Source organism: Hetaerina americana, unplaced genomic scaffold, assembly GCF_022747635.1.
Source record: "Hetaerina americana unplaced genomic scaffold, ioHetAmer1.1.p SCAF_90, whole genome shotgun sequence".
NCBI classification, from domain to species: domain Eukaryota; kingdom Metazoa; phylum Arthropoda; class Insecta; order Odonata; family Calopterygidae; genus Hetaerina; species Hetaerina americana.
Window position 1 is genome coordinate 762,237 of NW_027287539.1, and position 27,987 is coordinate 790,223.

General features: G+C 38.3%; 1 protein-coding gene across 2 annotated transcripts; it reads left to right on the forward strand.

Annotated features, from left to right (window-relative positions):
* Nucleotides 1–9,737: 9,737 nt before the first annotated feature.
* LOC139699783 (PIN2/TERF1-interacting telomerase inhibitor 1-like) lies at nt 9,738–27,230 on the forward strand. Of its 2 annotated transcripts, none has more exons than XM_071598218.1 (5): nt 9,738–9,899; nt 10,025–10,131; nt 10,634–10,756; nt 19,606–19,759; nt 24,609–27,230. In XM_071598218.1, the coding sequence occupies exons 2-5, from the start codon at nt 10,059–10,061 to the stop codon at nt 25,906–25,908; spliced, it is 1,650 nt and encodes a 549-aa protein (XP_071454319.1). In that variant the 5' UTR covers nt 9,738–9,899; nt 10,025–10,058; the 3' UTR covers nt 25,909–27,230. The 2 variants fall into 2 exon arrangements, with proteins under 2 accessions (XP_071454319.1, XP_071454318.1); XM_071598217.1 differs by having other exon boundaries at nt 9,738–9,845.
* The last annotated feature ends 757 nt before the right edge of the window (nt 27,231–27,987 follow it).

The window sequence follows — 27,987 nt, forward strand, 5'->3', positions numbered from 1 at the left end:
AAAATAGTAACACTTAATAGGACACTTACATTGTAGACTGTTTAAGCTTTTGGCCTTCGCTGGGGCCTTCTTCAAGTAAGACTCAGTAGTCTTACTTTAAGAAGGCCTCGGAAAAGGCCGAAAACTTAAACAATCTACAATGTGAGTGTCCTTTTGAGTGTTACTATTTTATCTTTGTTCTATTGAGCCGTCCAAGTATTTAAAAAAATATATATATATACGTACATATATATATTCGTACCTATATATATATATATATATATATATATATATATATATATATATATATATATATATATATATATATATATATGTATATTATATATATGTGTGTGTGTGTGGGTCACGGTTGTCCAGGGGTGGAGCGTTTGACTTCTGACCGGAGGGTCCTGGGTTCGATTCCCGGGCGAGGCAATCTGGGCACCTGCAGCTCCACCCAAGTTAAAGTGATTTTTCGGGTACCAGATCTTCCTGGGAAACCATAACCGGCACAGGGAAAGGAACTGGCCCCCCTACCCTGATGTGTGAATTTCACACACCGTATAGGGCTTAGTACTGGGTGAACTCGACCATCACCTACTAATAACTGACCTTCGGTTGATTACTATGTTTATGGTTTATATATATATACACACACAGGGTTCGTCCGGAAAATAAGTGTACTGAGCTCAGGAAAAAAAATGTATTACACTTTTACATATCTTAAGCTAATATTCCTCAAAATAGGACCCTTGTGAGTCGATACACTTGTTCCAGCGGCGTTCCCATTCCTGGAACGCTCCCGCGAAGGCATCATCGGGAACCTCTCGAAGACACGTCGTCACGGCCTCTTTGACGGCGTCCAAAGTCTCGTATCGCGTTCCTTTCAAACTCCTCTTTATCTTCGGGAACAGAAAGAAGTCCGGTGGTGCCAAGTCCGGGCTGTAGGGCGGGTGCGGCAGCGTTGCCACGCCGTGCTTGGCCAAGAAGTCCGACACGACAAGCGTGGTGTGAGACGGTGCATTGTCGTGATGCAGCCGCCAGATATTTTTAATCCCTAATAATCTCGTGCACTATTGTTTTTGGCACATTACACTGCTCTGCTATCATCCGAACACTAAGAGAACGATCAGAGTTCAGTACATCGCGAACTTTTCGCACATTTTCGTCGGTGAGTGTCGTTCATGAGCGTCCAGGCCGTGGTTCGTCGTCGACCTCTTCTCTGCCCTCCACGAGCATCTTGTGCCACCGAAAGATCATGTTTCTGGACATGGCTGACTCCCCGTAAGCCTGGTTAATCATACCGACAGTTTCGGTATACGATTTCTCAAGCTTTACCGCAAATTTGATGGAATAACGCTGCTCCAAAAACTTCGGCATCGCGTTCCGTGACGTGAGTCGAGCGTGGAGGTTCGCGTTACAGAGCTCCTCACTACACCACAGCTCAGAGCCGACTGCCTTTTTCAGCGTCGCTTGCCAACATACCCCCCTCCAATCGCAGCCCGTCAGAGCGGTGCTGGGCGCGCCTGGAGCGGCGGGAAAAAATCAGTACACTTATTTTCTTTACGAACCCTGTATATATACACACACACACTTTTAGGATGAAAGAGTGGGTAGAGGAGTGAAAGGGAGGTGGTTTTGATGGAGAGATGCATTTAGGTAAAGGGTGAGATTGGGGGAAATGGGTTGATGTGCAGCTCGTGGCAGCTTCACCACACTTAGAGAGATGGGTGGAGTAATGAGGAAAATTGGAGGGGAAAGTGGGTAGGGTACAATAACTCATTGACCAGGTGAGTATCCTTAAATTGTAATAAGTTGCTTATCACTAATTCTTTGAGTGCATTTAATCTGGGAGCTTTTTTCTTCATGTGCAGGATCTTGGGTCGGAAAGCACTATGATGGTTGTGTGTCAATATACGAGGGTCATCCGGAAAGTAGTACCCGTTCGTGAAATAAAGACACAAAAGTAAATATTAACAAACATAAAAAATTTTATTTGAAAGAGGATACTTTAAACTACTTCTCAACATAATCTCCAAGCAAATTAAGGCATTTGTCATAACGTGTGACAAGTTTCTGTATTCCTGCTGCATAGTCCTTCGCCGCCAGCTCATTGAGATACGCGAGGGACCCATCTTGCACAAATTTTTGCATAATGCAGATGGTGTTTAACAATTTCATGAACAATTGTTCGAGAAACATTGGGAAAATGCTCACAGATGTCATCAATTGTGACGCGCCGATCGTTCCTCACGAATTCGTCAACTGAGCTCACCAGTTGGTCTGTAATGACAGACGGTCTCTCCGAACGCTCATCGTCGTGTGTGTTCCCCCTCCCCATGTTGAAGTTGCGACACCACCGCCGAACAGACGACTCGTCCATTACATTGTCTCCATACACCTCCTTTAATTGGCGATGAATATCACATGGGCGAACGTTTCTTGCATTGAGGAATTTAATCACTGCCCTCACTTCACAACTGGCGGCGTTCTCAATTTTTTTAAACATTGTAAACAATCACAGAAACAACACAGGCAATGCTAGCGTCACGCAACTTGGCTCAGAGTAGGCAGACAAGCCACTGAAGCTATCTGACCTCGTCCAGCGGCTACTCGCGTCGTCAGCACTTCATGCGGCACGAACGGGTACTACTTTCCGGATGACCCTCGTATATTCTGGCCTGAAGGGGGAGCCATCAGACTTTAACAGCAATTTAAATGATAAGCTCTCGTGCAAGTACACACAAACACCACCACCAACTCTTTCTGGCCTGTCATTACGCAAAATGTTGTAATTACTTAGTTGGACAGATTCCGAAGAGATGTTTTCGTTAAGCCAACTTTCAGAAACAGCAATGACATGATAATTTCGAGCAGAAAAGTAGTCCCGGAACTCATCAAGGTGTCTGAATAATGACTGTGCGTTTACATGGCACATTTTTAACATTTCTGTGGAGTTAGGCATTTATGTGAAATTACTGAGATCTTCGAAACAGGTAATCACACTTCGTTCCCCCCCGTCACTTATTCTCGTGTAAATCCTTCCTCCTCGTATCCAAAGATATTTGAATTTTCCTGCTCTTTTGAGTTCCCTGGCTTTAGCGTAAAGTTTCCTATTGAACTGTGTGAGGGCCTTGTTTATGTATATCGTCTGATTGGGGACGTTATTAAACCCAATGTCGCGTGTACTAAGGTCTCGTTTAACTCTCAGCCGGCTAAGGAACTCGCTAACCATTCCTTGCCTCAAAAATCGAAGCATAATGATGGGGGGCTGATCTGAGTCACTACGAGTTTTCACACGATAGACGTAATCGACGACCGATGTATCCACTTGAACTCCTATTGCCAGGCCTATCTGATGGATGATAGCACTAAGTATTTCACCTTCTTTGAATGGAACCCCCTGGATCTCAACTACATTTCTCTTGGTTTCTTGCTCTAATTGGTGGGTGTATTGTCCTAGTTCTGACACCAGTTTCTGCAACTGGCACAAATCACCAATTGTTTTCTCGAGTTTTTCACCAAGGCTTGCAATTGCACTGTTGACGTTGCTAATGGACTTGTTCAACTCATTCATTGTCTCCTGGCACCACAGAAGGGACTTTTTGATCTCACCTTGCTCGTCCTGGAGGCACTTGATTCGAGTCAGGATTTCGTTCAGTGTAGCAGCTGCGGGTTCTTCACCAGCGAGCCTGCCATTGCTCTTAATAGGGGTGGTATCACTTCTGATGGAACGTTTCCTCTCAAGACACGAGACACAGTGCCATGGCCATTGCAGGTCCTCCAGGGTTCGTAGGTCTTCCTCGGTCATCGAGGAACAAGCAAGATGGTACTGTTCACGGCAATCACCACAGGAAACATTGCCTTTGACGCACTTTACAATGTGACCACATTTCCCACAGTTTGACGACATGTCGAGAGAGCAGAGAGACGTCCGTTCACTACCAGGGACATGAAACGACTGTCAATAGGTGTTTAGTGATTTGAGATGTATGTTTGTTATTTGCAAAGCAGGCTAAGAGTTCATCGGTCCTGATGTTGAATGTTCTCCCAGTTTGCCCTAAGTACCTATATGGCATCGCAGTCATCACAGTGAAGTGCATATACTCCGCTTTGTTCCATGATGTTTATTCTGTCCCTTGGTTCATAGAATGCCTTTGTGTATATCTCTGTTGAAAAAGGTGGCTTTGACTTTTTTCTGTGGCAGTAAACATTGGATTCTGAACAATATTCTCCACAGAAAAGGGAGTCTACTCCAATTTGGTTGGTGATTATCCCTGGATTTAGTGCCATGTATGTCCCTCACAGCTTTTTGCCTGTTTCCTATAGTAAAGAGCGCCTATTAATTTCAAATCGTATCCATTATTGGCTACTATTTGTTTTATATCCACGAGTTCCATAGTTTTTTGCATCAGAAATGGGTGTACTGCACAGTGTATGTATCATGTAGTGAAAGGCTGCTTGTGAAATATGATGCCCGAATTTTGACCAAAACCTTCTAGTACCCACCTTCAGTATGGGAAACTAACAGCAGCACACCTTGCAAATGCATCTGAAGCCTTTAAGGAGAGAGCTGAGAGTTCATTGACTGGGCAGAGAGGATGTGAAAAATAACAGCCTTTTAAAACATGACATGACTTGATTTAAAAACTGATTTAAGACAACTAAGTAATTCCTATTTTAGCTGAAGCTGCATGTTCATCATTATGATAATAATAAACTTATTTATGGTATAAAAGTATTTGGAATAATTACAAAAGTATCAGAGGCCATGTACCAACAATCAGAAAATGAAAAAAATCTACAAATTTTGTATGCATCCGTTATTGCCCATTCTAGAGCAGTTAGTAGTCAATTTTTTTGTGTAAATAATTAGAGAAGGTGTGTAAGAAAATATTCATGACTGCATATTTTTGCTGATACACATTGAGGGAAGAGTCAAAGAAAAAGTTACTTTCACAGACATAGAATGAATAGGATTTAAATTCTAGAAGGAATAATTAGAAAAAAATTGTTATTATAGAGAAAAGCTAGTTTTGCCATGTAAAATAAAATACATTAAAATCAAATCAACATTTCTTTTTTCCTGGCTAATGGGATTCAGAGTTCAAAGCAGATATACAACTATTATTATTATTACTACTACTACTACGAGGGTCATCCGGAAAGTAGTACCCGTTCGTGAAATAAAGACACAAAAGTAAATATTAACAAACATAAAAAATTTTATTTGAAAGAGGATACTTTAAACTACTTCTCAACATAATCTCCAAGCAAATTAAGGCATTTGTCATAACGTGTGACAAGTTTCTGTATTCCTGCTGCATAGTCCTTCGCCGCCAGCTCATTGAGATACGCGAGGGACCCATCTTGCACAAATTTTTGCATAATGCAGATGGTGTTTAACAATTTCATGAACAATTGTTCGAGAAACATTGGGAAAATGCTCACAGATGTCATCAATTGTGACGCGCCGATCGTTCCTCACGAATTCGTCAACTGAGCTCACCAGTTGGTCTGTAATGACAGACGGTCTCTCCGAACGCTCATCGTCGTGTGTGTTCCCCCTCCCCATGTTGAAGTTGCGACACCACCGCCGAACAGACGACTCGTCCATTACATTGTCTCCATACACCTCCTTTAATTGGCGATGAATATCACATGGGCGAACGTTTCTTGCATTGAGGAATTTAATCACTGCCCTCACTTCACAACTGGCGGCGTTCTCAATTTTTTTAAACATTGTAAACAATCACAGAAACAACACAGGCAATGCTAGCGTCACGCAACTTGGCTCAGAGAAGGCAGACAAGCCACTGAAGCTATCTGACCTCGTCCAGCGGCTACTCGCGTCGTCAGCACTTCATGCGGCACGAACGGGTACTACTTTCCGGATGACCCTCGTATTAAGTAATCTACCAATTAAGGTAGGTTTTTGAATGGACACAACTACCAAATAAACATTTTGTTTCTCCTGACAAAACACAACCCAACATCCTACTATACAACAAGCCCTTCTTCTTCTCTGCGTACTTCCTTACTTGCTTCATCCCATCCAACATCCTTATCCTATTCATTCCTTTGCCTAAAGTTCTTCTCTCCATCACAGTCCTCAACATCCCTCTACCTCCTTATTATTTCTCCCAATGATCTCATCTCCTTCTCCACCATACCTAGCACTTCCTCATTTTTTCCTTTTGGTCCATTTCACTTTCTCCATCCTTCCCCAAACCCACCTGTTAGGAGATCGAGATGGATCAGTGGCTAACGTACTGGATTCCCACCTAGAGGGCCAGGCACTACAGGGTTCAAATCCTGGTGGTGATAGATATTTTTCAGTGGTATCCCAAATCCTACTTGAGGGGCTTTGTGGAGGGCTCTTTAAGTGAGTATGCAGTCCATTGGATGGGACGGTAAGCTGCGGATCCCTTGGCGCTTTTTGTAAAGAGTAGGCAACTGCTGATGCCGGGTTTCTCTCCACCCTTCATCCTTTTCTGTCCATTCCTAATGGTGCAAATGACCTCAGCTGTCAGTTGCCTCCCTTAACTACTACTATTTCTACGCCGTCTGTTGAATGAGACGTTAAACTGTGAACCCCGTGGCGAGTTGTGATAAGAGTGGGCTACTGTCAATGCTAAGTTTCTCTCGGTAATTCACTTTTTTCAGTTCATCCCTAATGGTGCAAATCACCTGAGTTGTAAACATACGCCTCTCCTGAAAAAACTACTGCTACCATTTTGTTCCAAAACACTTCCAAGTTATGCAAACTGCTCCACCTGCTCTAGTTTTTGCCCTCCGATTTTAACATTAAACTTAGCCTTTCTCTTCCTGGAAAATTGCATAACCTTTATTTTGTTTTATTTGTATAAAGCTATCTTCATCTACATTATATTCTCTTTCCATGTTTATGCTTGTTGGTCTAAGTTCTTTACCATAGAGTTTTTCCATATATTCCTTTCATCTCTCTTTGATCTTTTCTGTATCAACTGTTATCTTACCTGACTTATCTCTAATTGATAACCTTGACTTTCCTTTTTTACATCTCAACATTTTAAAACCTTCTTGTAGAGTGCACCAAATTTGCCCTACGAGTACAAAATTTCCATTTCCTTGCACTGGGTCTTCCAGCATGCTTCTTTTGCTTTATTTGTAACCCATCTCAAATAATTATTTAACTCTTTGTACTTCCTTCTGCTTTAATCTGTTTTTCATTCTTCCATTTCATTTTCTCATCTATCTTTTTAATCGGCTCACTTGTGATCTATAGAGTCCCTGTCATTTTTCCATTAATGGTCCCATTAAATTCTTTTGCTGGTTTCTTCAATTTATAATTTCACTCTTTTTACTTCCTTCTGCCTAACTCTGTGTTTAAGTTCTACCACTTCCTTCTCTCATCTATCTTTTCATCATCCATCCATAGTTTCATTGTCCTTTTCCTATTCACAGTTCCTATAGTTTCTTATGCTGCTTTTGATATCCTTTTTTTGATAGATTCCCATTTTTCCTCAATATTGCTTAGTTATTTTCTCTCATTCATGATTTTTTCCTACAGCCTGCTGATACACCTTCCTTTTCAATCCAGTAAATGCTTTTAAATTTCATTTCCTAACCTGCCACCCTTACCTTATCTTTTTCAAACGGCAGCTACATATCATTAAAATTAAATGGTGACCAGAGTCCACGCTGTTCCCAAACCTGAGTCTAACCGCTTGGTGGCATATATACTGAACAATGACCAGGTTTGTCAGTTCTGGTTTTACCTGTACTTGTAATATTTTATCCATTGCTTGCTTTGTGTTGACTATGCTTCTTCATACCTTTTTATTCAATATTATGGTAATACCTTGTTGGCTCTCTCTGCTGTATTTTATTTTATAACTATCACTACAGTAATCCCTGCTATCCTTCCTTCTCTCCTGGCATAGATCTAAAGTTATCTATATTTCTTCTTCTCGTGTCTCCCTTTATTTTCTCTAAATATTCTGTTCTTAATATCGTCCTAATATTCCAAGTTCCTACTCTATCTAACTCGTTCTTCTTCTTCTGCAACTTTTATTTTTCTGATGTTGGCTTTGCCTTGCAAGGTAAGATGACGGCTGCAGAATCCATGCCTCTCACCCTACTGGGCAAGACACACGGCCGATTGGGCTGAGTCCCGTAGTTACCAGGACTGATATTTAAAGTTTTGGGAATAAAATTGAGGTTGTTTCCCGTTGCCTTCCTCAATAGTTTTTTTAATGTGACACCATCCCTCAACGGCCGCCACGCTGGGGTCAGACGCCTTTGCAGCTGCCTCACTGAAGAACATATGCTTCACGGACTACCTTTCGTCCGGCTACTAACCTTCGACCTATTTGTTGTGTGACCCCACCAGAAGCAATTATTATTGCTCCCGCCAGCAGAGTTCTAGGGGCCATCGGAACGGAAGAGCTCTTCCACCCCGTCATGGATGTAGTCAATTGAAAGGAGATGTACAATACAAAGTTGTAATCAACTCTAGAGTGGCATGGAATCAGTGAAAATTATGAAGATATTGTGGGGAACTCTTTCAAGATAATTGTCATTTATCGAATACTCAAGGTTCCATGTTACGAATAGTATCCATTGAAACTATTTTTTTGCAGGCACGTTAATTATAATTCGAATAATTACGATTGAAGTTTCAAATATTTTCCCCGCGCATAGGAATTCACACTTTAATTTGGAACATCAGGAAGGTTTTAAAGATCGTATTAGACAAAATACTCAACCTAGAAAATGTTCAGTATCGTAAAAAACACTCTTAGAAATTCTCTTTGGCGCTTTTTTCATTGCTTGGGTGATTTACTAGATTAGGGACGCATTTCTCAAAGCTTTAATCATACGTAGGTATACTAATGCGAGAGGTGTCTCGTCATATCATTTCTTTGTGTCACTGCAATCTTATTGGTAAATTATATTTTGTTCACCAGGAGCAAGGAATTTCCGAAATTATTACATTAAGACGTTAAAAAACCGAAATAGGTAGTAGTCTACATATTTGGTATCCACTCTACGCAAGACAAAGTGGAGTCTCTTAAAGTTTTACTTCCCCATTCGTAAATAGCAAAAATGACAATGAGAATAAATTTTTGTGAAATTTCGGGTGAAACAATTTGCAGACCGGGTTAATGTCGAAGGACCTTTCTCAGGGGAAACAAGTTGATCAAGTAGCAGCCAGCCTGCTTTTCGTAAAGCCGTCTGCTAGGGGTTGTTCGAGATTTTGCGTGGTGTGTTACGTTAAAGGAAGCTGAACTGACATCTAAATTTAATTAATTTTTTTTCATTTGTGATGGCCTACTTCTTAAAAAATTAAGCTGAAATAATATTTACTTTATGAATAGGGTGGGTCGCGGTAGTCCAGTGGGTAGAGCGTTGGACTGGTGACCGGAGGGTCCCGGGTTCCATTCCCGGGCAAGCCTCTCAGAGTACCCACAGCTACACCCAAGCTAAGTGATTTTTCGGGTACCAGATCTTCCTGGGAAACCCTAACCGGTACAGGGAAAGGAACCGGCCCCCATACCCTGATGTGTGAATTTTCACACGCCGTATAGGGCTTAGTACTGGATGATCTCTACCATCACCTACTACACCGACCGTCGGATTGATTACTGTGTTCTTATTCAAAGCAACTTTGTGTGATATACACCAACGCCTTCCATCGGCGGATGCTTAAAGTACTTTCACATTCGAGGCAATTGGCGTCACCTAGCGAGTCGGACTTCAACCACCTCCACAATTCAGTCCAGTTTTCCGTCACTATTTCCGTCGAATACTGTTAAGAATTTTCGTCCAATTTACATACGACGTGGTTACCCGTATTCACTAATATTTGTTAAACCTTGCGTGTAAGTTTCTTAGTTTTGGGAATCTGGTAGCCCTGCTAGATTGCGGTTTACTTTGTGAGTTTTGTGGGGTTGTTAGAAGTAATTTATTTCCTTCATGATTGGCATTAGTTATTGCCTCTTCTAAATGTTTTTCGACTCATCCTGGTGTTCTGTTTTGTTTTTCATTTTGCGTCTTTCAGGTAAGTTACTGCCCCAAGCGCATTGCAGCCAACCATGGCAATGCTTGCGGAACCCAGGAGGAAAACGAAATGGACACTTAATCCACGTGGAAAACTTTGGAGTGAGGGTATGTCTTGGGTTAGGAGTCCGCGACATTATTGACAGCCGGATATTAATTAATTAATAGTTGCCCTATGAAGTGGGGAAGATTTTGTAACGTCACATTTGCCTTTCTTTTGATTTATTAAAATTAATTATGTCGTCATGTAAGATTTCACTTGATGGGAATCATTCGTGGTGTCCGAAGGGGAAAAAACAATTCTAGAGAGGAGTTCTGTGGAACAACTACCCAATTCCTATTTTCTGAAGTCTGAAGCTTCAATTCTTATACAGCATTTTTCAAGATGCTAGTAGAGAATATTCTATCAAGTCAAAGTGAATTTTTATCCTATTTAGTACCTTGACAAAACTTCAATGCAAAAATATGAAAAAGACTAATGTCATAGATTTTAGTTAAATGTGTTAACTGTAGTTTATTAAAATATAAATTAATTGAAAAGAGCTGGGTAGTTTTGTGTGTGATACTTTGTGAACTATTTTGATAATGTATACATTTTTTGTCCTTTTAGATTCCAACAAGTTTGGGCAAAAAATGTTGGAGAAGATGGGTTGGAAGGCAGGAAAAGGACTAGGAGCGAACGAGCAAGGCATTACCGCACCCGTCCATGTTATAGTGAAAAGTGATAATGCTGGTAAAGTGTTTTAATAAATATATATATGTATTACATTAATTGCTCGAATTTTTAGCCTTGGCTTGGGATTCACCTTGACCCTGAGTAACCCAGAATCAATTCAATGTGAATGGGTTTCAGGTTTTTATCTAAGGTGATCATTGTCAGCGAGCTTCTGTGCAAACATGTACTCTCTTTCAGGGAAGGCAATATCAACCGCATGATTATGATATTCCATAGCTTAGTTAATTATTAATATACTCCATTACTTAGTTATGGACAGCAGTCCACCTAATCCTGGAAAACTGTTCCCTCATTCCCATGTATCCACTCGACTCATTCATTCTCCCAACCTGACAAATAACATTGTAGGGGACTACTTTTAAGTCTCATCGTTATCTGGTGCATAAAATCCAAGTACTTTCATAGTCCACACTTTCCTTTCTCCCTCTCTGATACCTTTACCACAGAAATTTCTCAAGTCCTTCACCTTAATGTTTAATTCAACAGACATCTTATCCTGGGATGCCCAAGTGTCACATCCATATTATTTGTGGGGATTAGTACATCTTTGCTGCCTTGGGTTACTATTCTTATTTTGATATTCTTAAACTAGAACCTTTCTGCCAGCTTTAGCATGTCTATTAATATCTTCACCAAAGCTACAATATATCTCACAGATTCAAACTATTTATTTAGAGTATCTGTGTGTCCAATTTTTCCACAGTTAATATTCCTTTTGCTATCTTACTGCTCATCAGGCTTAAATACATTCTTTTTGGATGCCTGTATCCTTTATTAATTTTATTCTTTTCATTCGCTAGCAATTAAACACCCTTTAGGTTTCCTTATTAATGCACCCCTTAAGTATTCACACTAAATTCAATTTATTGATTGGCATGGTTTTGATAAGTGTTTCATCATATAGGGGATGTAAAATTTTGGTTGCAAGAATTTCTGTAACATATTAAGAGGGGTGGGGGAAGTAAGTATGATTAAGTAGGTAGTAGAGGAGCTATTGCATAATACTGGCTGACAAGAGAAAGGCCTTGTCTCACCCAAGATAAAACTAAAATGATAAAGTTTCAAAAGTTTTCACCGAATATTGCCCGAGTCAATATCTTTCACTTGGTAGGTCTTTTGGGCCTGTGGCTGGCGTAACTGCATTGTTTATATGGAGGAGGACTGGTTCGCGTGCTCTCAAATCCTCATGCCTACTTAATCCCTGTCTCCCTGTCATTCCGGAGCGTTTTTGAATCCATAAACTCATCAACTAATATCTGTGAAGTTGTGATTTCTTATATAACATGCTTTCTTTCGATAGTCGCTTTTGATCCCATGCACTCTTCCGGTTAACTATTTTCATGCAGCTTACCTCAACAGTGTGTGAGCCCTATTGCATTTCTTATGATTGAATCAGTTTGCGGTTCTTTGGTCCAAGGAATTGAAACTTATTTCAGAACCCTTTTGTCAAGAGAAACTTAATCGCGCGAGAATTTTTCAGGGCCAAACAGAACTGACGCTTATATTTTGAAGCATAACTAATCAGGTGCACTACAGATATTTTGCAATGTAGCAATTCTCCCAACAATTATATATTTTTGCTTCCATTATTACCCTAGACTAAAACTAAATTTTTATTTAGGTTTTTTTCTGGGTAATTCTTTGAGTTCACATTGTCGCATATTACAGAGTAGGCTGGGTAAAAGCTTTTGAGTCACTCATACTACGGCACCCCTGGCCTATTTGGTGCACCCAGCGATGTATGCTTAACTGCCTTTCCCCATTCAATGTTGCTAGTCCTCCCATTTATGAGAGAGTGTTTTTTCTTATAGTACTCCTTCCGACCCTTTACTTCTGTCAACTCTAATTTTTCGGGGGAAATCCCATGGTGCTTCCAGTTCATATAGTTGTAGTTCCCTCTGGTAATCCTTATTCTGATCAAGCATCTCAAGTAGTTGAAACCTTCCCGATGGCTCTGTCATAGTCTCTCTTGACTGTCTTTTGGTAGGCTTATCCCTATCCATCCTATCCCCCGAGTGAGAGTTGTCCTTGGGGTTCAAGACTGTCACATTTTTCTCCAGGAGAAAAGAGAGAATATTTTCTTCTGTTGAATCCTCCTGGTGCCAGTCTGTAACTGATGGAGAACTCTTTTCTGCTGAAGAAAAGTGAACTCAAAAATGTTAATGTTAGATGTTTATGTATATAAGCATTCAAATTAACTGTTACATAGCATTTGAATGCAGCCACAGCATTGGCTACGTTGAAAAAAATTAACTATGGTAACTATGCAATAAATAATGGAAACTTAATTTGTGCATGTTATAGTTGCAATTGATATGAGTGCAATATTCATACAAAGCCGTATTGTTAAATGAATGATAGATCATGTGATCAATTACAAACAGATGGGTATATGTATAGTAGTTACATGGACATTTAAAACTCAAGGTCTCAAGTATTAATGGTTGTCAGTGATGCATGTAAATAAATCACTGGAACGACACTACAATTTAATACAATTCTTTCATAATTTACTAAAGAAAATATTAATGATGAAGAACCAATAAGCTTGTGATCTGGCATTTCTTCGAATACGGCAGCTTTAGCAAGTCTTGGTGATTTTGCCTGTAAAAGCATCTCGACCCAAAACCAACCTCTATCAATGTTACACTGATGAATAGTTAATTATTAATTTTTGCACAAAGCTATCCATTTACCAAACAAGGTGTTCACATTGGAGCCTGGGTTACATGAATTTTGAAAGCAATAGTGCCTACTTCATCTATATTGGCTGTGATTTGCTTGTTTGCAACGATTAGAAATAACCATCAACTGACTCCTGCTTGGCTCATAAATAATAATTACTTTTTACATGAAATGGAAATTTTATAATCGTAAACCAAATAGTAAACCCTGTGACAGATAAGGAAGGCATTTCGTAATCCAGGGAAAAATACTTGAAAAATATCTAAAATTATTCTGCTGAATTGTGAGTTATTGCTTTTTATCAAATACTCCTAAAATTCAGAAATTAATCTTATTTATATCGTTAATGTTGCTCAAAATTTCGGAAATAATTGGCAAATCACGGTTGAAATATGGATTTTCTCCTGGAGAGTAAACTAGGATGGCCTCTCTGGATTGATGTCTAGATTCTCCCATCTGAGTCTCCCGGAAGTTGATTCATGACTTACGGACTTGGACTGGGAGACTCATTTTCTACGGGAGATCCATCTTTCTCCTATCCCAGGAGAAACAAGTTATAGGCTTGGGTTGGGAGATTCAGAAGCGCCTTTCTCGGTAGAAATGAGTTACAGACTTGGGCCCCTAGCTTGCTCTCCTTCTGCCCTTTTTTAGGGTTACATGCGCCATCCCTGCCTCTCACTCCCACGCAGTATCCACATTGTTTCTGGAATCTGGTAATACTGTCGCCCAATAGGACATATCACTGTGGGAAATAGGACTGTGAATGGCCTCAATGCATTTTAAAGTCTGTAGTTTTGAATTGACTACTGAGAGGAGTTAACATTCTTGAATGGAATAAGATTTGGGCATTACACTATTCCATGAGAAAATTTCCCTAGAACCATGTTAATATTAATCTTAAGGACTAATTTAGAGTGATGCCACTGTTGGCCAATATATAAGTTCCACCGCTTAGATAATCTGCACGTTTAATAAGAAATTGTCCTAAAAACGTAATTACTATTCGACCATAAAATGGTGAGAGTCGTACCAAATCCACAAGGTGTCCTTTCTGCCTGATTTTCCCACTTCAATACTGCACTGGCACTGTGTATCAAATACTGATTTGAAATGAAAATGTTTCTAAAACATGATATTGCATCGATAGGTATAGAGATGTTAACAGACAAGATATTGGCAAGAGTGATATCTTGTGTGCAAAAGAAGGCTTAAGAGGAAAATAGGCTGGTATAGTAACATATATGTATGCATTCTGAAGAGACACATTGTCAGGGGTGCTGTTCCTAAACTTCTCTGGAAAGGTACTCATCTTTAATACCTTGCAAAACATACTTTCATTGTTTTGCACCCGGGGGCCGGGGTATTTTTAATTTTGGTAATGACCTTTGAATGTTGTGTAAATCCCCAGGTAGAGGAAATGGGATAAGAGCGAGCGCAAGTTTGAGAACTGTGACTTGGCCTGGTGAGAAATAAAGAGCGAGGAAAGGAAGCGAGGTTTCTTTTGGTTGCTAAAAGTTTTGACATTATTCTTAATTTGTTCATTATTTTAAGCTGTTTAAAATGTATTCCAATATTTAAACAGAACATAATGAATAGAGGAAGGATTTGTTTTATATAGTGGATCATTTAAAAAGTCATACGTTTGTTGTTGTTGACCTTTTATTTTTTCTTTTGCGTACTTAAACTTAATGAGATGGATCAGATGTAGGAATGAGAGGCCATTGAAAGAGGATCACTCATGTTGTTACTTCATATCAAATGATAATGAACCCTCACTTGATCATTGGTAAGTTTTTGGCCTGCTAATACTTTAGGGACAAAACCTGGGGATTACCAAATTGAATTGAATTTTATTTAAAGATGTCAAAATTCCTCTTTCAAGACGGATTGCATAGCTTAGTAAACTTGAGTTTAAAAATCCTTTTGCCTGATCATGTGTGATAGTTTTGACTGACCTCTCTCCCATTTGAGCTGAAAAATACTAGAAAAAAAGGAATTGATTAATTTTCAGTAAGTATGTTTCACAGTTTGAAGGTGAGAGGTTGGGTTGGAGATGCCTAGTCACACCAATATAAGCAACAGCCCATTCAATTCGGAAGGAAGGCTGCTGCGAGGGGAGAATGTCACTAGAAATTCCTAATTTTAAAATAATTTCTATACTGTATCTGTCACCTTGTTTTTGCTTTGCCTCTGTCATGCTTTTGTCAGCCTTGAGGACTCGGGATACTATTTTCATATATATATATATATATATATTTAGTATCCTGAAAGCCACTGCTATGGTGTGTGATGGGGTGAATACACACCTGACTAATTTTGACCAGAATATGACCATACAGTGGTCAGAAAATCTTATTCTGATCCCTTATCGTTCGTAGAAAAATGACCACTTAAAAATCTGTTCTGATTTTAATATCTCTAATTTAATTGTATGATCCAGTACCATAGTATGATGGGGCAAGTACTAAATTTCCACATCATCACTAAGAGACATCTTTCCTATTTTCAATTCGGCAATCAATCCAACTTTGTGAGGATCCCATATACTAGCAGCATATTCTAAATGAGGCCTACCCAGCGAAAGATAACATTTCTTTGACCTTTTCATCACATTTACTCAGTGCTCTTCTAATAAGTCCTAGTTATTTGTCAGCCTATCCGCATATTCCCTGTGTGTCTTTCACCCTGGAGAGGTCGTGAGAGTGGGTAATGCCTATGTATTTAATCAAGTCTACTCACTCCATTTTGGTGTTCCTGATGCAGTAGACTTCATCAATACACACCTTTTTAAAAGTTTAATTCTAATTGCTGAGTGCCAGCATTGTATAGCATTACGGTCATTTGGTAAAGCTGCTATGCCCTCAGAATCATGGATATCATGGTCAACTACTGCATCATCAACAAATAAATATATCTTACTAGTGACTTCAGAGTCAATGTCATTAACGTAAAGTAGGACTAAAAGAGGTCCAATGGCACTTTCCTAGGAGATCAATCGTGTACCCTCTTTCTATGTGAGGCATTGGCATCTGCAAGAACCCTGATTCCCTGAATAAAATCCTGTCTCTCCCAAGAAAACCACCGCAAATCGGGTTTTCAAATGCCCATCTGTAGTATTTAAACTTTCAGCAAATCTTTCAAATATTCTTAATCCACAACCCCTCTTTTCTAAATCCATTCGAATTGCCAAAATCCCTCTAACTCTATTCAATCGTGCTGGATTGAAATCCTACTCTATATTGGTCTCAAATTCCCTCCTGCAAATATCTCTCATCCTTCCAGGCTTCTTTCTGCGATTCAAAAAATGTCATAGAATATAAACTCTGGCCAGCTCTTTGTATTGGCCAATGTCCCACGCCCCCTCATTATTAGAATCAATAGTTACTGAGCATCCTGCAATATATCCTCCCCACCCACCTTACTCCATTCCCAAACACACAGATCCCCACCGTAAAACTCTTGATAATTGTTACGAAATACCTATTATTTCCTCCCTCCCATCAACAGCCAATTCCAATAATTACCAAATCAATTAAGAATTCATGTGTCGATTAAAAAAAACCTTAATTCATCCACCCTTCTGTTGTACAATGTCTACTTATTGCAATCGGCGTTGAGGTAGATTTTGCAACTTATTTCAATGTCTTAAAAGCCTTAAATCTTTTTTTATCTCTGGCCAGCTGATAACATTTAATAAGTACTTAGGTTTTAAGCCTGGTGGCAGTAATGATGAAAATATGAAGCAGTGGGTGGGATCTGAGGGATGGAGATGTAAAGCCCATGGGATGGAGATGTAAAACCAATGAGATCATAGACACACTATTGGGCGTTTAAATTGGATTCTATGATCTCATTGGTTATGACTGTTTGTGTATTTATCTCGATGTTGTCTTGTTTTATTAATGCGGTGTCAATAATGTTTATTGACCATGAAATTAATATTTTCATAGTCTTGACATTAAAAAATGGCAATCTCATCCAATTCCAAGGTGCAATAAAACTAGTGTGTTCCAAATATCAAGCACGTGCATTCTCACAGGTCAACTGCCAAAAATGTGTACACTGCATATCTAGGCCAATAACATTCATCCACATTTTTTACTCCAAAATGTGCTTTAAAGCCAATCTGCCTCTTGTGGGCCTGGGTACCCAAGCATTACTTATACCTATATGCGTACGCCAATTCACCGATTAAATACTATATAGAATATTTCACACATTAGGCATAGAAAATGCTTGCCTATTATAAATTTCGATAATGTCACTGCACTGTGTCAGTTGTAAGCAACATGAGTTTAAATATTTTGTTGGAAGAATTTCCTTAAAATGATTTCAAATAAATTCTGAATTTATACCTTATAGTGCACATAATTTCATCTCGCACGTGGTGCTGACAAGAAACTTATACATGTTAGGTGGAAGGTTATTAAGGATGTTTCCTCTCTCCTAATACATACATAGAGGGTGTGGCTGGACAAAATTCAATTTGAAATTCTTGCCTTTTTATACCACAGTTAGAGGTCACCATTGGTGCTCAAATAAGCTTGATGTTTTACAGAACAGTAGTGAACCTCAAAAAGGTCGCAATGCTGAGAACAGGTGCGAAGTATAACCGAAGAGCTATGATTACTGCAAGTGTTCATGCTGGTTGCTCTAGGTGCCCGAGATTGATTTTAATGGTGTCGTTGAAAAGTATAATGAGTCAGTCAAGTGTGACAATGGTTTTGCAACACCATTGAGGATAACTTACTCAAAAGGAGCTCATTTTTGAGAATTCGGGGCAATTAATATGAAAATGGTGGTTGTCAGTGTGAGTGAAAAGATTGTGTGTCAAATTATCAAAGACCTATAAGTCTAAAAACATTAGAATAAGACAAATGCTTTCCTAAGCTGCCAGGAAATATAAGCAAAGAAGTTTGTGTGTTCTGACAAATGTAATAAAGCTGTGGGTGGGAACTGTTTCATCCGGAAGGCTATATATTTTCCAGCAGGATGGTGTGCTAGCCTAGATGAGTCATTTGGTGCAAAGTTAGTTGTCGCACAACAGCAATATGATTTGATCCAAAAGATTCCGGCCTTCCAACAGTACAGATTTAAATTCAATGAACCACTGTATGTGGAGTGTGGTCGAAAGGGTCACAAAGTCCAAACAGCCAAAAAATACTTAATTAATTGAGTGTCACTGTTGAAACGCCATTCATCGATACTGTTCCTTTTTATGGTTGGTGATCTAACACCCCCCGCCACACACGCTTGCGGGGTATTATGTAAATGTAGATGACACGGACCATGGTGCGTGAAAACGGGCCTCCGAATACTTCAGACCGATGGAGGCTGTCATTCAAGCAAGTGGGGAATACATTGAATGACTTTTTGTTTATGATCATACAAACACTCAAGTACGCAAAAATTTATAAGGATTTTCATTTTTGTATTTAAAAATGTGTGGAAAAATTGTTCAATTTTACAGGATTTTTGCCCAGCACCATCCACTTTCTCTCTCGATAAACTCCGATGCGACAGGAATTCCATCTAAAGTACTAAGAGTGCTGTAAAGGCATAGAAATTAGTCACTTTTAATACAAATAATGATAGTAATATATTAATGACTAAAATTAAGCACCACATAAATACCTAAAAGATAATGACCTCATGGAATTGTCTCAGTGGATTGCATTTTAACTTGAATTCAAGAATAATGCTTGAGGACATGGAAGCAAGGTGGCTGAAAGGCATTTTGGGCCACTTCAAACCCTGATAATGATGCAAGAATAAAGTCGAAGTTTAGAAATCAGGGTGCATCTTATTGGCTGGGAAATATAGTACATATTATTACATTATGGCAATGCATGCTATGAACAACTTGAAGATGACACATGATATATAATTGTTAATAGTTTCCCCTGTTGATATCCTTGTTCTTATGTTGTAAAATACACTCGTTGATGGATATATTGTCCTAAAAAGTGATATGAATTACGAAATGAATGAATGAAATCCCAGTCTGTAATAATGAGTGCTTAAGATGGTCACTGATTTAGTAGAGACCCTTAGCTCTCATAATATTGAGATTAAAATGCATTTGTTTTCCATGTTGAAGATTCTTTTTGAAATACTTGTTGTAAAATTTTTTATAATATTTCTACTTCTCTTATTTTTAGGTGTTGGGTTCGACGGAAAGGACACGGAGTGGTGCCAACACCAGTCTCACTTTGATGAAATTTTAAAAAGCCTATGTCAGAACACCAGTGAAGTGGACCGTGCACCACCAAGGTCACTTGAAGAGCGCTCAAAGGCATCTAAAAATAGATTGCAGTAAGTATGAGGGTGCGTTGCGCCCAGGTACAAAGGAAACTCACTTAATAAGCATAATTCTCTCCAAATCTTCTCTTAGTGCTCGTTTTGCAAAACAATTTTTCCCCTATAAATTAATGTAAAATATGGTAATGTTTCCATGCTAAAAAAAATACTCGGGTATATGTATATGATTTTTTCCAAAAAGTTTATTTTAAATTTATTTAAAAATACATTGTTAAGGATCATGAATCATTGTCTCTTGTATCGCAGAATGAACAAACCTGGAATTGGAATTTGATTTACAGGAAACAAATCATATTTAGTGTAAAGCAAAATGAAAGAAATGGCATGAGCCTAGCTCCCATCTGACTTCAGATTGCAGGTTGGTGGAGTTTGTGAATGGTAAACAAGCAGCAGTTTAATTTTTCACTTTGCTTATTGCAGTCGCATAAATTGGTGCATGATGGTCTTTTATATTTGCTTAGGCATCTTTTTCCAATTTAGACCTGTCTCATCATATTTAAAAACCTGTTGCAGCTGGTAATACACAAATCTATGAGCTTTTTGAGGAGAATATGTAAGTATTGGATAGATATTGTTGTCACTCCCGCGGATGCATCAATCAAATGGTTGGTGTAAAACAATTGTACGTGTGAGGTAGATCAGCCACAATCCCATCTCTTTCTCATTTTTCCATGGTGTTACTTTTCATTTTTATGGTTATTTTCGTTCCCAAATGCCTTTATTCTTGTGGCTTTTTCTTTGGTTTCATCTTCGCAAGAATTAATACTCCTTGCACAAAAAAATCTCAAATAACATGTCTGAACACAAGTTTGGACAAATTTTTATCGAGAGGAACACTAAGATGCTATCGGAACAAGTGCTTAAACACTTAACTGATGCAATATCTGCACAAACTGCAACTTCCACTATTTTGGCACTCATAATTAAAACTTGTTTTCTTCATTTAGAGAAAAATAATTTAGCTCTCATGAAAATTACTCAGTATAAAAGGTGCTTGTTAAATGAGGTTCCACTGTATTAGCAAAAAGTGCTCAGCCCCTTTTCTAAGTTATAGTCATAAGGCTTCTAAACATGATAGCCAGTTTAGTTAGGAAAGTGTTATTAAGAAAATGCTGTAAAATCCCGAATTTGTGTTTTGCTACGGATCCCAGGAAAAAAAACTGTAAAATCTGGGAAAATACAAATGGGGGATTACTAATGACATTGTCTATACCATCATCAGGAATACCTCCACCGTAATTACTTCATTACAATCAACATAAAATCCTGCCTTCCTGAAGGAGTTCTATTTTATAGAGTCTTTATCTTGCTTTCAAGTCAATAATATATAGTGTGAAGCTTCCAGTGCATTCATTTCGATTACATTTTTATTCCTATTGCAATCATGCAGATAGGAATTTCTGTACATTCAATCTTCGATAATGCACCTTAATAAGTGCATTATACCTAAATCTAATGATTGGATGGATCTCGCGAGTTCAGTTTGCTGGGAAAAATTATAGCTCTACGTATCTCATGTGTACATTCAGTGGATGGGCTGTACACTGATCATCAAAGAGAGGAATTGTGCTGTTCTGAGACCCCATTTTTGCATCGAGAGCATGGTCATTGTCAAACAAATTCGTTAAAGTTTTGGAAAGTACGGTATATATCTAGTGGGCAAGATTTTTATTCTTGACCGAGGATGCACTTGGGACTCAATTTACCAACCATAGTTGTTGAAGCTGCTCACTGCCATCTGCATTTGCGATTAATAAGAGTGTGATCCTTTGTTTGCTGAGCCCCCCTCCATGACGTTGTTCACCTCAGAAGCACAGGGACTTGGCTGGTAGCACATTAAAAGATTGCCCTATTGGCATTGAAAACATAGTTTGAGGGATAGCCTTAAGAAGTCAATTCAATTCTGATACCTTTGACCGAAATGGTCTCAAAGTCAACACTTTCACCACGTGCAGCCTTGTGTGCAAGATTGTGGCTATCCGTAAACCTATCCAACGAATAAGTAGACAATGGGAAATCTTGGATTCCCGATATTGTGGGAAATTCCGAAAGTTTTTCTCTCATGATGACACCATTCGCAGGATATTTAACAATTGTAACAATTAAAAACCACTGTTTTAGTAATTCTTTACACTTGGAATTGTTGACATATTTTCTCTGCCGAGAAAAATTCTCGCCCTGGTTTGCATGTTTCAGGATTGAATGATGCTTTTTCGCTGTTGTGTTCAGAGTAGAAACCAGCAATCTTATGTATTGCCAGATCAATACAAAGTTCATCATGTGAATCAACTTGTTCCAGAATTGTTATTTTATCCTCAATTGAAAAAATTCTTTTTTTGCCTCATCTTTCCATTGTCAAGCAGGATAAAGTAAGTGAGAAAAACCTAGCACATGAGAATCTGAGCTACCTCACCATTCGTCCTGTGCAAACACTTCTTCGACTCCATAATTGTTTGAAGAAAATGTAATTATTTTTGAGTCCGTGTAATTTTGATGCAATGAATCATGTTTCAATACTTTAATTATTCAGGCTCTTTATTATATCTGTTTTGTTGAAATGACAAATGATCACAATTGTTTGTCACCGGTTCTTGCATTGCTCATACTTGATCACATTGTTTGGGCCAAAGTCTTTTTCGTTCCTCATATTTTCAGCTTGGGTGTGAAATGAATATTCTCCCTCAGGTGTTACTAAAATGAATAATCTGCAGAGCTAACTCCTTGTTGGGCAATGTATTCACTTCTTGACATAAATCCCTGGTAGACTTAGTTCGCAAGATCAAGTAGTTCCTATTTCTGTCACTAGTGCATATCATGTTCAAATTCTTTGCTAAAACCATTCATGTTACTGCTCTCTCTTGTATTAGTTTAGTGTGTGTGTCCAAAATTAGTTCAAAAAAGTTTTATTTTATTAGAGCCTTATGTGCATGGGTAACTGTTTTAGAATGTGAACTTTTTTTAATCCAGCGCTTAGTAATGCAAATAGCAGTGAAACTGAAAATGAAATCGTGTGAATACGGGGTTCCAAAATAATGGGAATTTTTAATGGGACCTGATGAAACTGCCATCAATTGTGGGAAAACAAGAATTCTGATAACCCAGATATGGGGTTTGTATTTAATGGTGTTTTTTTTCATATTTCCAGCAGTTAATTTTTCTTGAAATATACAGTGGTACCTTTGAGGGGGGGCAAAAGAAAAAGGTGTCAATTGACTGAAATTGTAATATGAAGCAGTATCATGTCCATATGTTCCATAATTTTATTTAATGTATTACATAAGTGCTGTGCTGCAGAATTGTGACTAAAATAAGTCATTAAACTAAAGTTAATATTAGTCATTAATTGCATTGGAAAGTAACATTGCTACCAGAAATGTAAATAAGTTCTTTGATTAAATAAAGTATACATGCTAAAATGCAATCGTTTGTTTTAATTTAGACTATGAAGTTATTGTTGAAACCGAGATGCATTTAACGAAGATGATCATATACATAACAATTGATGAATATTAAAAAATGAGCAGACTAATCGGTTCAATTTAGCTGAGATGTGCACTACTGGTGACAATATAATTCAGACTTGACTCTTTCAGATTCACCACATATGGCTTTATGGACTCTTCAATTGAATTTTAAAATGGTCTACTCAGCAATTTGATGTTTGAAGTCATGTGTCTAGCCTTGCTGCAACATGTGCTGTATTTTATTTTAACAAAATTGAGCTAATTGGAATGATTGTGCCAATGGAAGATTGAAAGCGTGTTCTTTGCATCTTTTTCTAAAAATTTTCTGCATTTTACTATATTGTGTTCTACGTTTAAATTTGGTGTATGAAGTTCCTTAGCCAGGATCACAAAAGTGCCAATACCAGAGTCAAATTCTTTGCAAGGTGTCGAGTTAATCTTCTAGTGGCATTGATGTTCTCACGCGTTTGTTTGCTATTCTAAAATGTGTATCCTCACCATTGTAATAAGTAACTGTTAATGTAGTTGAACGAAAAACTAGATATACTAAAAATATGAGAGGAGCTGAAGAATTAAGGGAGATATTAAAGGAGGAAGATAATCACAAAATTAAGAGCACTGGAAATAACAGCAATTTTATCCTTTATGCTTTCTACCACAGCAGAGTAGTTAATTGGCCAATTGCCATGTAATTGAATATATTTATGTTATCTGGCTAATTTAAGTGTTTATGTACCATTCTATGGAATGCTTCCATCCAAAAACAATTTGAATTATGTGTCTATGAGATCTCAGCTATGTTTCACATTTTTTCAACAACCCTATTGCTCCAGGGTGAGAGAGAAAGCTCTACAAAGATAGGAATTGAGAAAAATGTGTAAATGGAAGGGGTTGTTATGAGCTGTACATTTGCAGGGTGATTAAAAATGTTTTGTTGAGGCTATAGTCTTATTAACCAACACTAGTAAGCATTTGAGGTGCAACTTAATCTATTTGCAAACGTAGTTGCAAAATGCATTCAGCATGTCCAGAAGAAATATAAATCAGAAGGCAAAAATGTTAAAATTGACATCTATTATTGTCCACCATAAATAGGAACATGAGAAAAAATTTAATTTTCCAATTAATTGGGGAAAATATATATTAAATGTGTCCATAAATGGATAATTTTTATACTTAACAATTTTGTGCTCAAAACTGGGAAATACAACCTTTAACATTATTGTTATGAAATTTTAGTTTAGTCCATTTTCTCCGTGATTGGATGTTCATGAAATATTCATTAGGAATCGGGAAAAGTTAAAAAGGACCATTCAAGCATGTTAATGTGTGTTTCATAATTATTAATTGTTGCTTTTGGTGAAAACTTATCTTTTCAGCTATCAGAAATTCACACGAGGGAAGGATGTATCCAAGTACAGTACCAAAGATTTGGGGTGCATCCTGGGTGTTAGAGGTGATAAGCCCGCAGAGGGCAGCATTGGAAATTCACAGATCGTGGAAGACATAATTACAAATAATTCCTTTGGAGTGAAAACAATTGTCGGTGGCTTAATAAATGATTACCTGGAGCAGAAGCAAGGTTCTAAGTGTCTTGGGCAGAAAGCCGAGATGAAGGGTGTGGAGGAAGAGTGTAGGGGTGGCAAGAAGAGGAAGGCAGAGTCGGACACGGAATGTAAGGATTCTGTGGAGGTTAGTGTAGACAGTGAAGGAACTCGAGGCCCTTGTGATATGAAGGAGATGGGTAAGCGGAGAAAGAAGAGGAAGATAAATAGTGAAGAGGAGGGAGAATCAAGTGAAAATCTGCCCGTCTTGCCGATATGCGTTGACGAGTCCGAGCATATGGAAGTAGGTGATGCCGTGTGTGTGGTTGATGAGGAGAAAAGTGAGAAGAAAAATGGTGCAAACAAAAGAAAAAGGAAAGATTTGAATTCAGCACTTGTAGATTTAGACCTCCCTGGGGATGGATCTTCTACTGGCGATGGTTTGGAGAAGGAAGGTCATCCTGAGTTGGTGGTGGGAAAGAAAAAAAAGAAAGGGAAGAATTCAAAGAAGGTAATGGGTGAGGAAATACATGAGACTTTATCATTAGAGGAGTTGGGCACTAATACTGTGAATAATGAACATGATATTAGCCAAAATGATACTGTTGATGAGAACGCTAATTGGCAACATGATGGTTCCCAAAAGAAAAAGAAAGATAGCAAGGGTGAACGGTTCTCTGAGGGGCAGGAAAGTTCACTTGTCGATGAATCACGGAATGCTTTAGGCAGAGAGGGTATTAAGAAGTGCAATAGGGTTAAGTCAAGTGCTATTGAAGAAGTAGAAAAATGTGATTCCATCTGTAATGCTGATGAAGACATTAGATTAAGCCAAATACACAGTTCAGAAATTATAAGTGTCGAAGAGCAAGTTGTGGTAAATGAAGAGTTATGTCTGAGAAAGGCGAGTATTTTAAGAAAAGCAAGGAGGCAGATGAAAAAGTTGTCAAAAAAGAGGGAAAGTGGGAGGGAATCTGAAATTGAACCAGATGCTTCTTCCTATAGAATCTTAGATCGTAAGGAGTACGATAATAATATACTAAAAGCTTCTGGCCAAATGTTTCCGGGGGCGAATTTAGTAACTATTAAGGGTTATGGAGCAGGCTTACAAGTGCCATCTAAAGAAAAGAGCCCTTGATATATGTGAGTTGGGTGTTCTTTTCCAATGATGTCTTTGAAGGCCTGGTGGTTCTTGCTAACCTGCTAGACGGTTAGGGGCAACATAGTTATTTTTCATAAATGCTAATTTTGAAATTGGGGATAAATAAAAGCGAAAATTTTGATAAGGAATGCGTGAACTTTTCAGGATATTTGACGCAAACCTTGTTACCCTGTCACCAAAAGCCTTGAGTATCTCGTTTTTAGATACAGTTTACAAAGGTAAAAATATATTGCATTTTAGAAATATCAATTCTCTAATTCTACAAAATTCCACTTGCTGTTGGTTCTTAGTCCATTTTATATAGTTTCAAGAATTCTTATTCATATTGGTTTCACACGTGGAAATAGAATACTTGCTAATTATTGTCTCGCATTTTGGGATGTAGGACCACATTTCCTAAAATATCGTTTGTTCCTCCGTTGGTGTTTTTAATGATCTTCCCATTTGGCTTATGTAGATAGCACTACAGTCCTTACAAGTGAACTTGTAAATGTCGATGTTATTACATCTTAATCCATGTATGTTTGAACCACAGTGTGGAGTAAGGGATGGGATTTTGAATTTGCATTTTTTTGTATAAGTGTGTTGGGTACTACGTTTGCTCAATTTGAGACATAGGTGCGTTTCAGTGAACATTTCCAAAACCTTGGAGCATGTAAGCAAAGGGAGTCAGTTTTCTTGTCAATTTATAACTAGATGAATCTTGAATACACCTACACTCCTGAAATGAAAGAAGAGTCAAAGCAGTAGACTGCAAAGAGTAAACCTGCTCCGATAGAGGTGAAGATGGTTCCATCGGCCGAGAAAATGATGGCGAGTGTTTATTGGGATAGTCGCAGAATTTTGTTCATTAATTTTCTTCAAAACGATGGAACAAAAATGGAAGAGTATTATCCAAGATTGCTTGACTAGCTGAAGGCAGGAATTGAAAAGAAACGACTGTGTTGGAAGAAAAGGGTGATGCTTTTCAAACTGGACAATGCACTGACTCACACTTGTGGTGGTAGCCATGGCTAAAATTCACTAATTGTGCTTTGATTTGGTTGACCAGTACTCACCAGATCTTGACCACTCAAGTGTACTTACCAGGTCTGGCCCCCAGCGACTATTTCCTGTTTCATAACCTTGAAATTTTACTTGGAGGACAGATTTTCATTGGAAGAGGTTATCGCATACATAAATGTCTATTTTGCAGAGAAAGGTGTCAACTACTATTTTGAAGGGTTGAAAAAGTTGGAGCATCACTGCGAAATATGTATAGACTTAAAAGGAGACTGTGTTGAAAAATAAACATTAATTTGAAGAAAATATTTTGTTTATTTGTTTAATCAGAAACTTTTAAGACTAACCTCTAAATATGGAAACACATATCTCTTCAATTGTACAGCATTGATACGTAATGTCATGGCTGTAAATGAGCCTCTTGTTTAAAAAAGTGTAAAATGGAGCATACTGTATTTATCTATTGTGGTTTTCCCCATATTTTTCCAACCAGAGACGAATATTAGTTAAGCCATGTGTATATCATGACTACCATTTATTTTTTTTTTAATCCTATAATTTTGTAGCTATGTTGGAATATATCATCAGGCCCTACCATGGACTAAACCACCTCAATTATTGCTCCCAAGATTAATATAAAGGGAAAATGAGTCCTGAAAACTACGGGACTCTGCCTAATCGGCTGCGTGTCATTCCTGGCAGCGGGAGAGTCAAGGCTTCCATGGTTGTCATCTCACAGGAGCCTGGCATAGCAAAACCAGTAGCACAGAATATATAGTAGAAAACCAAATTAGTTTGAATGGGAACTTGGAATGTAAGGGCCATGTTGAGGACAGGAACATAAGAGAGTATACATGAATGATAGAAGGTGGATATATAGATGTCTTGGTCTATGCGAGGTGAGGTGGAAGGATAGTGGGGATTACTGGAGTGATAGAGTCGTATACAGCGGAGGGGACAAGAGCCTATATTAATAATATTGCCCTTGCCATAATATTGAATAAAAAGGTAGGAAGAAGATTAGTCAATCTAGAGCAAGCAACTGATGAAATA

Bases quoted from the DNA above. Each gene is read 5' to 3' on its own strand.
- LOC139699783 (XM_071598218.1), top strand. From the start codon at position 10,059: ATGGCAATGCTTGCGGAACCCAGGAGGAAAACGAAATGGACACTTAAT. The intron at 10,757-19,605 runs GTAAAGTGTTTT...TCTTATTTTTAG, and splicing joins AGTGAAAAGTGATAATGCTG to GTGTTGGGTTCGACGGAAAG. The intron at 19,760-24,608 runs GTAAGTATGAGG...TTATCTTTTCAG, and splicing joins GCATCTAAAAATAGATTGCA to CTATCAGAAATTCACACGAG.